The sequence below is a fragment of the Trachurus trachurus genome (genome assembly GCF_905171665.1).
Source record: "Trachurus trachurus genome assembly, chromosome: 24".
Lineage (NCBI taxonomy): Eukaryota > Metazoa > Chordata > Actinopteri > Carangiformes > Carangidae > Trachurus > Trachurus trachurus.
In genome coordinates this window covers 12867526-12882513 of record NC_139910.1, presented here as the reverse complement: position 1 = coordinate 12882513, position 14988 = coordinate 12867526, and the positions used below count along the sequence as shown (strand labels likewise).

The 14988-nt window shown below is 41.9% G+C and overlaps 1 protein-coding gene across 3 annotated transcripts in view; it reads right to left on the bottom strand.

Annotated features, from left to right (window-relative positions):
* Positions 1-14988, bottom strand: part of lpgat1 (lysophosphatidylglycerol acyltransferase 1) — a 53853-nt gene that overhangs the window by 19949 nt on the left and 18916 nt on the right. For all 3 annotated transcript variants that reach the window (XM_084001008.1, XM_084001007.1, XM_084001009.1), the window contains 3 exons: positions 12285-12380; positions 8478-8757; positions 1372-1498 (listed from right to left, as the gene is read on the bottom strand). In XM_084001008.1, coding sequence (XP_083857134.1) covers positions 1372-1498; positions 8478-8757; positions 12285-12380 — 503 coding nt within the window. The remainder of the gene's footprint in view (positions 1-1371; positions 1499-8477; positions 8758-12284; positions 12381-14988) is intronic.

The following is a 14988-nucleotide window of genomic DNA, read 5'->3' as shown; positions in this document are numbered from 1 at the left end:
AGCACAAGACGGACATTACATACGAGCATCATGGAGGTATTTGGATGTTTTTTTGTGTGTGTTTTTTTACGAAGAGCTCCGGTGTCCCTTTGCAACCGTTGCATTGAAATGCACTGCTACGCCGAGACCCCCTGTAACTCAGAGAAGGGACGGTGGACTCTGACAATTCTTCCAGCCCTTAGTCAACATGAGGGTGAGTAGATAATGAGCGAAATATCATTCTAGGGTGAACTATCCCTTTAAGTTTAGTTCCTATCCTGTCCTGCAATGAAAAAGTTACCGTCTATGATAATTATATTAATACATTTTATTTATAGGCGCCTTTCAGGACACTCAAGGCCACTGTACAAAAGATAAGATAAAAAAATACATTAAAAAATGAAAAAAATCCTGTTGCCAAAACCTACAAATATTTGACATCAATGACAGAACATGAGTCAGATCTATAAAAACGACACAATTTTCCCAGTGTGACTTCAATCCAATTAATTGCTTTGTCTGTGAGATGTGAAAAATGGCCACAGCGACACCTCAGCAACACGTCTGACCCCCAAAATACACGACAACTGAAGGAGATCATCTTCACATTTGAGAAGCTTAATCCAAGGAATATAAATAAAACTGACAGAAAATATTAAATGACTAACTTTCGTGATCCACTCATTTACTTTTTCATATCTTTAATAACATATTAAGTAAATACTATATATTTGCCAGCAGCTCATGTTGAACTAACCTTTTCCAAAGCTGACAAGAAATAACAATGACTGGAATGTTTTGTCACATGTGAAGGCACGTTGTGACTCTTCACTTCACAGGTGCGTAAAGGTGGATTTTTCTGCGGTGACCTTTTGAGTTTTCAGAAATACACTCTTACACTCTCCCTTTGTCTATGTAAATTCTGGTAAACTGAGCCACATGCATACTGTGGAGTCTGAAAGTCTTTGCGCATCTAAACCCAAGCGACTTGTAACTCCATTATAGATCTGTGATGTGACTCCGTGGTAATACGATTCCTCTCATGAAGCAGATGTATATTTTCTATTTCTATGTTTTTGCTGGGCAGACAGAGACGAGGAGAGGGCGACAACAACACTGAGAACCAGAATGGGTTTATAATGTTTACAGTGATGTAAGTCTGTAACTATTACGTTGTGCTTTTTTCCCACAACTCAATGTGTCGCATTTCCATGTGATGCAGTTTCTTTGCATGAAGGCTGCATAATGAATTTGCATGGCAATAATGGATCTGGTGTTGCCTCTTGTGTGAATGACGAACTGCAGTTGAGAAAACGACGTTGGACCAAACCTCGGATGGAAAAAACGTGAGAGATAAATGTACAGTAGTGACGGGACTTTTTCCATTCTTACCTGTAATGTACATGTGTGACTGTGGCAGGCCTGTAGCCGAAGATCCAGGTCTGGATGTCCATGGGTCTCGCTTTAGGGTAGGCTATGGTCATGTCTATTACCCACTGCAGGCCTTTACGCTTGTTACCTGCCACATTAGAAACACAAACAGGAAGTGAGCTTGGAGGAAGAAGAACACACAGATGGATAACTAGCTTAACTAACCTTTAGCTACACGCCGTATTTCACTTTGACAGTCTTCATGTTTAACTCTAATCACAACGGTTCAAGGGTCAAGATCAGTCTGAAGCACAGCAGCCCTACAGCTGTTAAAGGGATAGTATAACATTTTGGCAAATTCACCTATTGCCATAATCACTATAGTCATCCCTTTAAAGGGATAGTTCAACATTTTGGCAAATTGGCCGATTGAGTAGGTTCATTACCTTTAATCGTCAGTGCAAGCTATTTTTAGAACGGCGGAGCAGAGCGGTGAGCTACGCTACGGAGGCTAATGGGATTTCTTGGTTTCCCTCATCAAACTCATCAAATACACAATCCAACAACTCCAAAACGCTCTCGTGGACAAGTTGTGACCTGCACATTCACCACGCTATGAGATAATAAAGGAACGTTAGAGTTGTTTTAGAGGTTAATTCATGCAAAACCACTGATGCACGTTCCCGTCAGGGGCAGTTTTTCAGCAAGCAGTCTCTGCATTTGCCTTGAAAGCAACTCCAGCCTCCATAGCGTAGCTCTGAGCAGCTCGCGGCTCGGCTCCGCCGTCCTAAAAATAGCTTGCACCGACAAATAAAGGTAACAAACCTACTGCTATGACTATAGGGATTATGGCAATGGGCAAATTTGCCAAAAGTTGAACTATCCCTTTAGAAGATTCAATTCCATCTCTATAGATAGGATTATTGCGACCGACCTGCTCCCCCGTCTTAACGACACGTGTGTGTAACTAGTATGTGTCCCTGGAGACTTTCATATCACAAGCCGTGAAGCCAAATGAAGGTTGGATATCTGCCAAAGCGACTGGTGGAAGACCAGCCGAAGCCCCTGCTTGACAGAAATTGGCTGGAAGCTGCATGTATGAGTCAGTGAAAAGTAGAATCACAGCCTCGTGGTGGTACGTCTCCGCCACTCAGACTGGTCTCAGGCCACATCTCTGCTCACCCAGGAAATCATGTATTATAACAACCATGAGTTAGAAATTAAATAACGGAGCTATGACTACAAAGTGTTTAGACTGACCTTGACCTTTGACATAGAAAATACAAAATAATTTGATTCTGTATGATCTTGGCATTGTTTTTACTTTGATATTTACAGATTTATTTATTTATTTTAAAGTGTTGGATTGAATCCCTTGTGCCCTGACATTCATTTTTGAAATGGATCCAAGGAAAACTAATAATTTTGAAAGAAAATTAAAAATCAGTTCATCCTTGAAATAAAAGATCAAACATTTGCGTCACATGTGAAGTTCTTCAGATACAACTATCACAAGGTCAAAATCATGTTTCCAGAGATCACTGTGACCCATGACAAGCAAAATATTTATGAATATTTATAAATACAACTTGATGTTTAGGGCTACATTTGATTAAACATTCAGGGACATCGTGAAAATATATAGCTGTCCTTGGCATGGAGGTATAAAAACCTTTCATTTGTAAAGCTAATCCTTCAAAACATGTAAATTCACTACCAAATGACAACAATAATCATTGTCATTATTCTAATTTAATTCATTACCTATAATATGCGGAGTGGTTAGGGTCGAACATGGGACAGAGAAGTGGAAAAGGGGGGAGGGAAAGAGGGAGAGAGACAGAGAGAGAGAGAGAGAGAGAGAGAGAGAGAGAGGAAGGCAAGGCACGACAGATGGGAGCGGTAATGCCAGACATGTGATACAGTTTGGGAGTCAGCTGCAGGCCGCATGTGGGCAACTATTTATGTACATTATTCAGCTCTGCACTCACCTGCACATGAGCAGACAAGCATAAAATGAAGAGAGACATGATAAAGCCAACGTTTCTTTTCTACTTTAAACTCCCTGTGTGTTAATAATCAATACCTACAGGACCTTGAAGCAAACATACATGTGTAAAGTGAAGTACGCCGTGTCTTTGACTCTAAGGAGGACGCAGCGACTTTCCATAGTATGCGTCAAGACAGCGATAGTGATCGTGGAAAAAAAGACATGTTTTCTATTTTTCCCTAGAGTAGTCTAGACACGCACCGGGGCCTGTTTATTTCCTGAAATCACAGAGATAAAACTGATAACAACCTCAGCATCCGACGGTGACAGCGATCCGACAGCAAACAAGCTGAGGAGTCGTTTCCTTTAAGGTGAAGCCTGCGCACAAGCTTGTCAAATGTGAAAGAGAAGACAAGAGCAGCATCGGTCGGTGTGTGTGGACGAATCTAAAATTAAGCCGGTGTGAAGCAGTTCAGTGTGTTTGACTGCTTGACTAATGTCCCTGGCCTGATGTTACTGTACAGAGGAGCAGCCCCCACTCGGAGCACACTGGCTCCTTTATGGAGAGTAAACATGCCATGCCTGGCGTGACAAAGCGAAACTACATTTTCTACAAGTGACAAAAGCCCCTTTACATTACACCCTGTCAGGGTCAACGCAGTTAAACCAGAAAGGCTGTTAACCAGTGATTAGTTCAACCCTTTAGCACGCATAAAACACAGGAAATGAGGAGCAGGAGGTGAAGGAGGACGACGGTGATATTAGCAAATTGATGCAAGATTTATAAACACACGATTTATAGCACAGTAGCTGTCGAAGGCTAAATGTCCTTCATCTTCATCCTTATACTTTTACTCTTGTAGTAATTACTGTTGAACACACAATTTAACTGGTTTGACAGCTGAGTTTGTCTATTTCTGTGATTCAAGTCGCCTCGTTACTAAAGCAGAAGTGAGTGATCCGGTCGTTTTCGCTAATGCTGCGTTCCAGGCAGGCTTTTGAAATCGTAAATTACAGCTTCAAGTCACAACTTACGACTTTGTAGCGTTCAAGGCAACCCACTCGTGTTTTTCCGACCTGTTTTACCGGTGAAAGTCACTATAACGGCCACTCGTAACTTCCGACCGGTGAACTCGTACCAGATCGAACTGGTACCACTTCACGGTCGGAAAAATACGAGTTTCCTTGAACGCACCATAACAGTCCTCGTCGCTACGTCACCACATTCACGGCGTTCCTTGGCTGCACACACAGCCCTGCATGCCGTTCTCTCTCCTCATTGGATAAAAACTGTAGGATACGATAAATGTTTTCTCTTCGGCTCAGAGCAGAGCAGAGTGACTGACAGACCCGTGTTTCAGACCAAACACTCTATGTAAGTGATTGCTGTCGGAAGATATAACTATTTAAGACTTATATTAACACAAATATATCACTCACTTCTGCTTTAAAGTTGCAATGATTTGGTTGATTAATCAATTAGTAGACTAACAGAAAAACAACTGGACCTAACTGGACCTTTGCTTAAGTACCGCCAAGTGACTGGGATTTCACAATTTTCTAACATTTTAAAAATGAAACAAAAGGGGCGGGGGGTGAAGAGAAAGGGAAAAATTGATTGATTGATCGATTGGCTGCTGATGTTTTTTTTTTATTTACTGATTAATTTATTCATTCTCTTCTCTTGTTTTGTTCTCTCTCTTTTTTTTTTTTTTTTTTTTTACAATTTATCTCTTATTTAACCGGCTGCTGTGTTGTGTCATGTCTTTATGTTTGCTTTATGTTTGTCACTCACTTGTACTGCACAATAAAAAATAAAAAATAGAAAAAATGAAACATGATACATATTATTATGCACATGTGTATGTGAACTTGTGTGGGTGTATATGCACTTGTGTGCATGGAGGAGTTACAGCACAGACTCAAGGCAGCTCTGCTCTGCAGCCCCTCGTCACTGTTCTACTTCCTCTGGTTCAACCCTAATTTACGATATTGTTTTTATGCTTATCATCATCAAATTTGTTGCCAAAATCTGTTTTAACGGTTTCACCACTGCATCCAATAAAACCTAAAAATACCAGCCTTTATTGTGCGATGAGCTTGTTTTGCAAAGATGTGCAGAAAACCAGACCTCAGAGTGCACACCTCTATTTGCACACTGTGCATCTGTTTTCAGAACCAACTCCAGATAAAAAGGGGGCAGAAAAATAAAATGCAGCTGAGACACAAGCTGCCGCCTCATTCATGCCGGTCTTACAGTGACATGTTAGGCTGTGTGGCAGTGATGGGAATCTATCCCTGTGTGGGGTAATAGGATCCAGATCTGTGTCCAAGTGTGCTGAAAGGCAGCCATCGTCCCCCACCGGGCAAGGCCGGCCAAAAGAACAGGGCCGCGGTCCAAGGTACCGCTGGTGCCCTTTACGCCTGCGACAAACAATACTGTAATAACAGCAGCCGTGGTAATTTAAAATGACATCAGAGAGGCCCTGTCCTTCTGTAAACACTTAGGAGGAAGGAAACACGGTGGCAGATACCTGGCTCTCCATCAGGCCACTCTGCGGGCCAATTACAACACTTCAAGCCCACACCTGTCCCTCCTACAGACTGAACCGTTGGGTAATAGCTGTGCTCTGATTGGTCGTCGCTATGATGCATGTTTACCTGTGGGTTATATGGAGTCTCATTCACACCCTGCATGACTCACAGCTGTGAACTTTGCTTACCCGCTAACTGTGTTTTATAACATGGAAACCTTATCAGTCTTAGCTGCAAAGCTGTTCCTGCAGGCTGTGAAGTTTACCGTCAAACCATCATGTGACCCATGTGCTTTGTATCTGCACTCAGCAGTGTGTTTAGCCCGGGTGACATTGCATGGCTGATACACAGCGGCATACACATTTACATCAAATCCTATTTTCTCCAAGTGGCCCATTTGTCTGTGTGAGTCAGCAAAGCTCTGGGCACCTCTGCAGAGCACCAGGGAGGGTCAGAGGGAGACAGAGCTGTGTCTTTGATCAGCTACACACACATAGACACAGGGTGGTGGTGGTGGTGGAGGGGGACATGATGCTCTTCTGGGTATATATGTGTTGGTGTGTGCGTTTTTTTTTCTCTCTCTTGCCCTAGGTTTTAATGCCATTAGCTAGATTCAAGTGGAAGGACAAGCCCTGCTGCAGCAACCAGCTTCCCCTCCTCCTGAGCTGCAGGAACAGAGGAAAGGACACGTCGGGGACATGAGAGAATGGACTGGAAGTGCAGCAGACAAAAGCAGTGGAAAAAACATCATGTTCAATTAGAAAAACACTAAGACTGACTGACTTCACCTTAACATGTTGAAAAACCCCCCCCTTTGCCGTCAGAGGTTACAAACAAAACCTCTGCGGTCATCAGCGCTTGTCCACGCTGATGAGGTGGTTAAAGACGTTGTGCTAAATTGGCAGAAAAGCCCCCAAAAACACAAATACTGCACACGCTGCACATACTTAAGCACATAAAAAAAACCAGTGCTGTGCTTGTTGTATCTAAATTTTTACGAGGCCAATTAAGAGATACTGCTTTGGTTTGACAGTCCGTCCTACCGAGGGATAAACAGACGGCGTCTTGTTGTTAGTGCTGAGCCTGTCTGACACCGAGCTGTGTTAGCAAACTCGAGGAAAGCTTGAATCCCCTGAACCACGCTCTCAATAATGCTGGCTAAAGTCTCTCTGAATTACTATTAACACAGCACACCCTCAAAATGGATTTTGAAGCGAAGCCAGAGAGGAGTCCGCTGGGTAAACCGAGTGTGCAGTCAGTGATGTGCTCGGGCAAAGGGGGAATTATTCTATCTGAGTTTATGGCCATTTTTAACGCTGTGCTGTTTTGCTGAAGATGTTTTTCAAGAAGGTTTTACTGCGTTATACCCTGAATTTTTACATTAGTTTGACAAAAATTTAATAAAAAAAGCGAGGTTGCAGCTAAGTTGCATTGTGGATTGAATAAAAATGTACACAGCTCGAAAATGAAACATACTATAGGCTAAGACAATGACAAAGTAAACGAATCGATTTGTGACAGAAAAACTAGAAGAAGAAGAAAAAAAAAAAACAATTGTTGACCAAGCCCAGAAAATGAGATGGTAGAATAGAAAAAAAGAAAAGAAAAACTCACTTGTCTTCCCTGTTATTTCTCATTTCTTATTTTGCGAAAAAACATCTTTGAATGAATTGTTACGAACAGTGGCAGATGTTAATCGCAGTGATCTCCGTGCTCATTGGCTGTATTTAGGGCTGGTCTCTAGACAGAAAAAAATACTCTTCAGCAAATCACCACTGGGGTTTCAGGGACCTTGATGCAATTTCTGGCACCTCTGAGCACGTCACCCCTCTCCTCTCCTGGCAATCTTTACCACCAGTCACCTTTCATTTAAAAACAGGACTCCCAGAGGACAGAGTGGACGCAGAGGCGATGATTTAATGTTTTCATGTTTGAAGAGAGAGCTCCATCCCCGTCCCTCTGGATCACATACGGCCACATTTGATCAACATCCATAGCGAACAGTAGCTGGACAAAGACCGAAGTAGAATAAAGAAAAAAGGAAAAAGGGATTTCTATAGGATGTTTGTTTTCATATGTGAACAAACATTCTTATTTATAGCTTGTAAGAAGCTGGTAAAAACAACACACTTGTTTGTAAGACCGTCCTGCTCCAAAGACCACCTCATACCCCCCCGTCCTCCACTTCTGCTATCACCTTTTTATCATTAACCAGTGTTTTATTGATCTTTGGATTGGAAAAAACTAAATCCGAAGAGGAGCAGAGACTTCTCACATTCCTAATGGAGCTGCGTGTCATTTTATAAATAGCTTGTTTATTTTAAAAACACAACATTCAGTGGCATTTCAACCTGGCTGGTTTCCCGTTCTTATCACATATTTGAGCGCCGAGCTGAGCTGAGCCAAAGACACTCAGGGTCACAGTGTTCAGAAGAAGTGAGCTTTCTCCTTGTAGTTTTACTCTCTGATTTGCCAACTTTATATGTGTTCATGTTCATGTTTCTTACCCTGGACCCGAAATTTATAAAACTTGACACGAGTGCCAGGAGAAACAAATCTTCATGGGGTTGTGAGAGAAGCTTTGGTGTAAGTGTTTAGTCACCTGTCTGGTTCGGGGTCCCGGTCTCTGTGCCCACGCTGCCGTTCTCCTGCTGGGCCGACAGGGTTTTCAGGATGACCTGCGTGGCCCCGAGGCGAGGCAACGTGACGTGGGTCAGGTGCGGCAGCGAGTTCTTCTTGGCAAATAACTGGCTGGTTTCCCGTCGCTTACGCAGGAAGCCGCCCTCTGGGAACAGCACTATCCACTTCCTGTCGCGGTTGTGGTAGTACTTGTCTAGGTGATCTTTCAGGTAGACCAGCTGCTTGTCTCTGTGAGCTTTACCCTGTAGGAACAACGGGGAAAAACACAGTCAGCCAAATGTAAAACAACCTCATTTGAAGGTTTTCAGTCTAGATAAAGCCAAATTTTATGTGACAACGATTTCCCCCAGTTTGCAGTGAAATGCTAAATTCATTAACCTGATAAGATGAAGGGTTTGTCAGGAAACAAACAGATGAAAACAAGCGAACACCAATCAGAGGTTATCTGCAGAAACACTGAGGGGCACTCAGAGAAACATTAATGGCACGACTGAAATGGATGCAAAACATGATGGCCTTGACAACATTAAGAGCATTAGCAGTGATGGGATGAGGAGGAGGAGTGGGGATCGATTTCTAGTTAGGTCTGGTCAAAAGCTATTCTAAATGCATTAGCAAAGCTGGGCCGGACCTGTGTGTGTGTGTGTGTGCGTCATGTGAGCACATGCGTGTTTGATCGGTGCCGCTTTTTGTAGTCAAAACTGCTCTCAACACAACAGAAAGTCTGAAAACGATGATGAATTTGCCAAAACAGAAACTACTGAGGAGCCACTTGGAGCTGCAGCTACAGAGAGCGAGAAGCACCAAAATCAGAAATGACCATGAGACTGTTGTTGTGGTTTTACTTCAGCTTTAAGAGCCAAGTGGAGATGTGTACTCCACTGTCAGAGGTGTTTTATATTGGACATGAGGGATGGCTGTATTATTATTATAGTTGGTTTATCCATAACCTAAAGTCTGATGTTAGGCTACATGTTTGTCAAGATAACAGCTTTTTTGCAGCCTCACTCCCACTGGTCAGCAGAGGTACAAATCACCAGAGGCCCCGTGATAGGATATTATCACAATATCACGGTCAAGATATCATATCATTGCAATTTTGAACATTTTGCAAACATCCAGGTATTAATAAACCAACTAAATACGATAAATTAATTAATAACAAATTGTGATATATCATGAATCATGAGCTCTTTCCAGTTTTTTTTAATACAATAAAATTTTCAATCCACTCATCTCATTTTTAATCATTTTTTATACTTGCAAAGTGGGATTGTTAAGCAGACAGACTGACCCACGCAGTCATAAAGGGTACTCTCTTATTCTAGTACTAAAAACTTAAAAGGCATATTTGCAATTTATATAATAAAAGCTCAATACTTGGTGTCTGTGTATTGACACAATATAACCACGACTGGTCAGAGGATAATCATTGAGAACGTTTATGAGATGCAGAGCCGTGTCTACGAATGACCAGTTTTATGTAGCTACTGTATCTGCACAATGCAAAGCTTTTAACATTTTCCCTGCTGCAATTTAACAAAATACAAAACCACCCTGGATTTTCTCTACATCAAAAGCTGTTGATGCTGACTAGGCTGCTATTAAATCTAATTGCTACAACTACTGCTGCATTGCTAATTTCCTCTTGTGAGAACTTGCTCAGGTTAATTAGATGACTGATTGACTCTTTTGGGCCAACAGCTGCTGGTTTGCTGTATTCAGAATAACAGTTATTATAACTTTCTGGACAGTTCTTCTATGTATCCTCTAAAAAAAGTGGAATTAAAGCTTTTTTTTTTTATGTGCGACTGCTGCGTTGTGCTGCGCATAGCGATGCCGGAGACGTGTCTGCCAGCTTGTGAGTGGACGGCAGATGCTTGGGAGGCTGGGGCAGATGCTTGCTGTGCTGTGTGGACGTGTGAAGTATTCTGGGGAGGGATGTCAAGAATGTGCACACTTGAATGCCAGAGGGGATCACGCAGGGAGGAAGATGGCAGAAAATGAGTGAGGCAGCAGCTCAGGCCCCCTCCACTACGGTCCGTCTGGCTGCGAGCAGGCTCGTAGTGCTTCACCCTCGGCACGGCGCCCAATGTGAAATTCCACGGCGAAGCATTTCCATGACCCCGAAAAAATCTAATTCCCCTCTTGCCATCGTGTTTCTGCAACTCAGATAACGTGAAAGGGCGACGTGTGGTGGGTGTTTTTCATTTATCTTCCCACAAAATCGAAAATATGGACAAACATATGTTGTTATTGAAAGAGGCAAACCCTTCGGCGGTGCTGCCCTTTAACGGGAAGTGATGATATTTTTCAACTTTATTTCTCCTGTTTAGCCTCACAGAAAAAAAACATCTACACCATCAAATATTAAATACCAATAAATATTAAACTTTTCCAATGCTTTCACTGTAAAAAATTATGCTTGAGTTCATTCTAAGACATAAAAAAAAAAAGGTTGCCTGGCTACATTATCTTTCTAGTGCAGTGACGTGAACAGCTACAGTATACGTGTGCACCTGCTGCAGTCTGTGGGGCGTTCGTGACTTGAAGGAGCAGCTCCAGTGAGGCTAGTGAGCTAATGCTAACTAGCAGCTGTCTGCAGATATCAGCCTGAGAGCGCAGAGCACAAACAGCAGAGGAAGATGAATCAGCGTCAGCGTACACTCATCTCTGCTCCACCTGCTGATAATTAAAGTGAATGTGCTGTACTGTACTGTAACTTGGTCGAGGGGTGTGACGCTAACAGTCCAAAAGGTCAACAGTATTTTCAGATAGCTGTAACTATGGAAGGCGCTATATGCTGCTTTTACACATATACACAGATTACACAGATTTAAATCCTACAAAACATGTTTCAGTCATGTTATACGTGCTACATTTCTTGGATATTGCAGCAAAAAACTTAAGACAAAAACTTGACTTTTACACCGGAGATACAAATGCACTTGAAATGATTCGTAATGAATGAAATACAATGCATGGAAAGGCTGACCTTCTCCCTAAGACTACAGGCTGAACAGCAAAGTACTGGGTTAGGGTCGTAGGGCTGCCCTGGACCAAAGATTTTCTTGGTCGACCAATAGTCGTCATTTATGGTGATTAGTCAACTAATAAAAATAGGGACCTGCCATGCAGTGTAAAAAACAAAAAAAAAAAAAACCTGACAGTGAGTGAGTGTCACAACTTCCAGTATCTGGACCTTCAAATTAAAAGCCTGATAGCCTTTCATATACAGTTCAGTCATGTTGATTTTGACTTGATTTTGACTTAATTTTGACAAGACACGCTCAAAATGTTTTGTTTTTTCTTCTTGTGACCAATCGACCAATGAAATTTTGGTCGGCTAATGATTGGTCGACTATTTGGGGGCAGCCCTAAAGAGGTGGACTTCATATTCTTTGACGTGTAACACACTGTACCTGTCTGTTCACTTACATTCTCTGTCTAGTTTTGTTCTTTCTTTGTTTTTGTTTTTTTCTTGCTTGTTTTTTTTGTGTTTATTGATGAAAAAAGAACTGAAAACTAAACTAAATAAAAAATAGATCATTTGTCTTGATCTGCCAATGATCAAACAGTTAACCTTGAATATTCCTGGTATTTCCTGACCTCCACGTGTAGGCGCGTGGGGGCAGGCTGCTCCGCTCCAGCCGCCCTCACAGCAACGTGTCAGTCTGACCCAGTGGGGCTGAAAACCCCTCCCACACCACACACACACACACACACCACCGTCCTACCCCTGCTACCCCATGATCATCCTCAGTCTCACCTGTCTGATGAAGAAGTCCCCGTGGATCAAGGACACTATGCCAAAGTTAGTGTACTTAAACACATGGTCCATCAACCACATCATTTTCCGTACCACCTGAAAAAAGGAGGAGAAACACAATTAACATTCCTTCTCTCTCTCTCTCTCTCCCCAAACACACACACACACATATTTCACTCAGTCCCACATCTTCCTGTGAGCAGCAGCACATGACTTTGACTCGGGTGCCAGAGTCCCAAACTGATACTGCCCCCTCCGAGCGCTTCCACCCTCATGACCTGCACCGATGCAGCTTTGGCTTACTGTCCTTTCAGTGCTAAGAGGATAAACTGGGCCAGGGATGCAGTTGTTGAGGCGGATCATGTCATCATCATGTTTGTGCAGTTCAGCTCGGCGACTCCAGTGCAGCGCCAGCCCCAGCCCCGGCCAAACAAACACACATCATCGACGTCACAGCTACACACACACACACGCAGGACAGAAGGCTGCATGTTTACAAGATGTTGTCAAATCAGCATTTTTTTGGAGGTGAGACGTGTCTGGACAGTGCATTTTTCTCCTTTCAACATCATTTCTGCTGCTGACAATCACACACACAACCTTGTCCTGTACGTAACAAATCTACATCTATCTAATAACAAACTGTCGCGGCCTCATGTCACCCTACGGAATTACACACAGAAAATAAATAACATCAGTTTTTATTTTGTCTGTCTGCGTCTGTCTTGCCTTGATATTGTCCGTCTGTGTTCTGTTTTGTAATTGTCCATTGTATGATGTGTTGCTGCGAGGTTTTAAAGTCTCCTGTTGTTTATGTTGTCTAGGAACCTGCCTTGGGACTACGGCTGAAATTTAGCAGTTACGCTAAGTCCGGCGCATTTACACCGATACTTAACGCATCAGTGTTGATGAATGTGCATTGTCCCAACTCAATAAATAAATAAATGAAATGACATTAAATCAGTAATAAACTATACTTATTAATACCTCAGGGTCTGGCTCGAGCTGCTACAGGCCACGGCTGCACACCGGTTGCAGCTCTTGACTTTCAAATACTGAATGATGTAGAAATATGAACTAGAGATATCTAAAAATGCAAATATTCTCTTGCTTATAGTTTTATTACTAAACAAAGCAGGAGTTTCCCCATTCCCCAAAAACCTCCTCAGGGAGAACACAGTAGAAAACACATTGTAGTGTGGATGAGGTGTGTAAAAGCTTCTAAAACCTTTCTATTACTGATGCCTTCACTAACAAAGTCGGGTTCAGCGGAAATCTTTCAATTCTATTTTCTCAGCTTTCTCGAAACCAATTCTCTCTGCAACAGCTTTTTTTATATATTTTATATAGAGACAGTCTTTTCAGAAGCAACTTAAAACCCAGTTCTTCTCTTTGGTTTTTAATTGTGTTTGATCTGTTTGTATTTTCTATGCCTTGAGTTGTGAATAACCTTTTGCTTGTTGCTTGTATGTACATATTATTTTCACTTTGCTGTAAAACCTCTTTAAGCTTTGCTTGTTATGCACCTTGGTGCCCAAACTATTTGCTTTTAAAGGTGCTATATAAACAAATAAACTTAAAACTTAACTTAAACGTATTTGTCAGTGGGTCAAATTTTGTTGATCCTTGTTTGTTTATGTTGCCAGAAAACTGTGTGAAATCTGTAGGTATGTACAGGGTGTCTTCTAACAGTTATATAAAATGTATAAGTATCCTATTGAAACAGAGTATTTCATTTCATTTATTGTTTATTTGTCAAGGACAATGCACATTAATGATCTGTACACATGATGTCATGTAAATATGCCGGATTTAGCTCAAAGCCAATTTCCATCCGTAGTCCTCACATTAAAAGACAGGCAGACATACCATAAATAACAGATAAAAAATACAATAAATAAATATAAATACAAGAGAAGACACAATAATAGCAGCATTTGTACAATAATTGACAATGAAATAAAGTTAGGTACAATAAGAAATAGGAGCTACAGTAGTACTGTATCAGAGTGCTGGTCAAAGTTCATTCATGGGTCGGTCAGTAACTGAATGCATTGGGTGAGTAGAGGGTGTGTTTGCTGATGTATGGATGGATGCCTTGCTGACGTTACCTGCATCATAATCTGCATGGAAGAATGCAAAGCAGGATCTTTACAGTCTGTCGTTGTCTGCCCGACACACTTACATTGACATTTAGTCATTTGAATGCAGCAAACCACAGCTCTGCTTCACTACTTCACTACTGACACCACTGTTCTGAGCTGGAGGTGGATGTCTGTCCTGTTCTACACTAAAAACCTCAAAAAGTCGGTCTGTGAAGGCAAGGCAAGGCAATTTTATTTGTATAGCCCGTTTTTACAAACTGTTTTTCTGGGCTTCACATGGCATCACAACAACATCCTCTGCCCTTAGACCCTCACATCGACTGAGGAAAAACTCCATGGAAAACCCCTTTAACAGGGAAAAATTGGAGAAACCTCAGAGTGAGCAATAGAGGAGGAGTGGACAAAACTACTGAGGATTACAAACGTTTCATTAGAGCAGAACTTGGTAACGAGCAGTGTGAGAGAATTAATTTCATTTGAATTGAAACTTGTTCTTAAAAACACTTTATGTGTAAATATCATTTAACTAAACAAAACGAAGGCCAACCTTTAACAAACATCCTTAAAACAAACTTTTGCTGAGAGGGTTTTTACTGCAA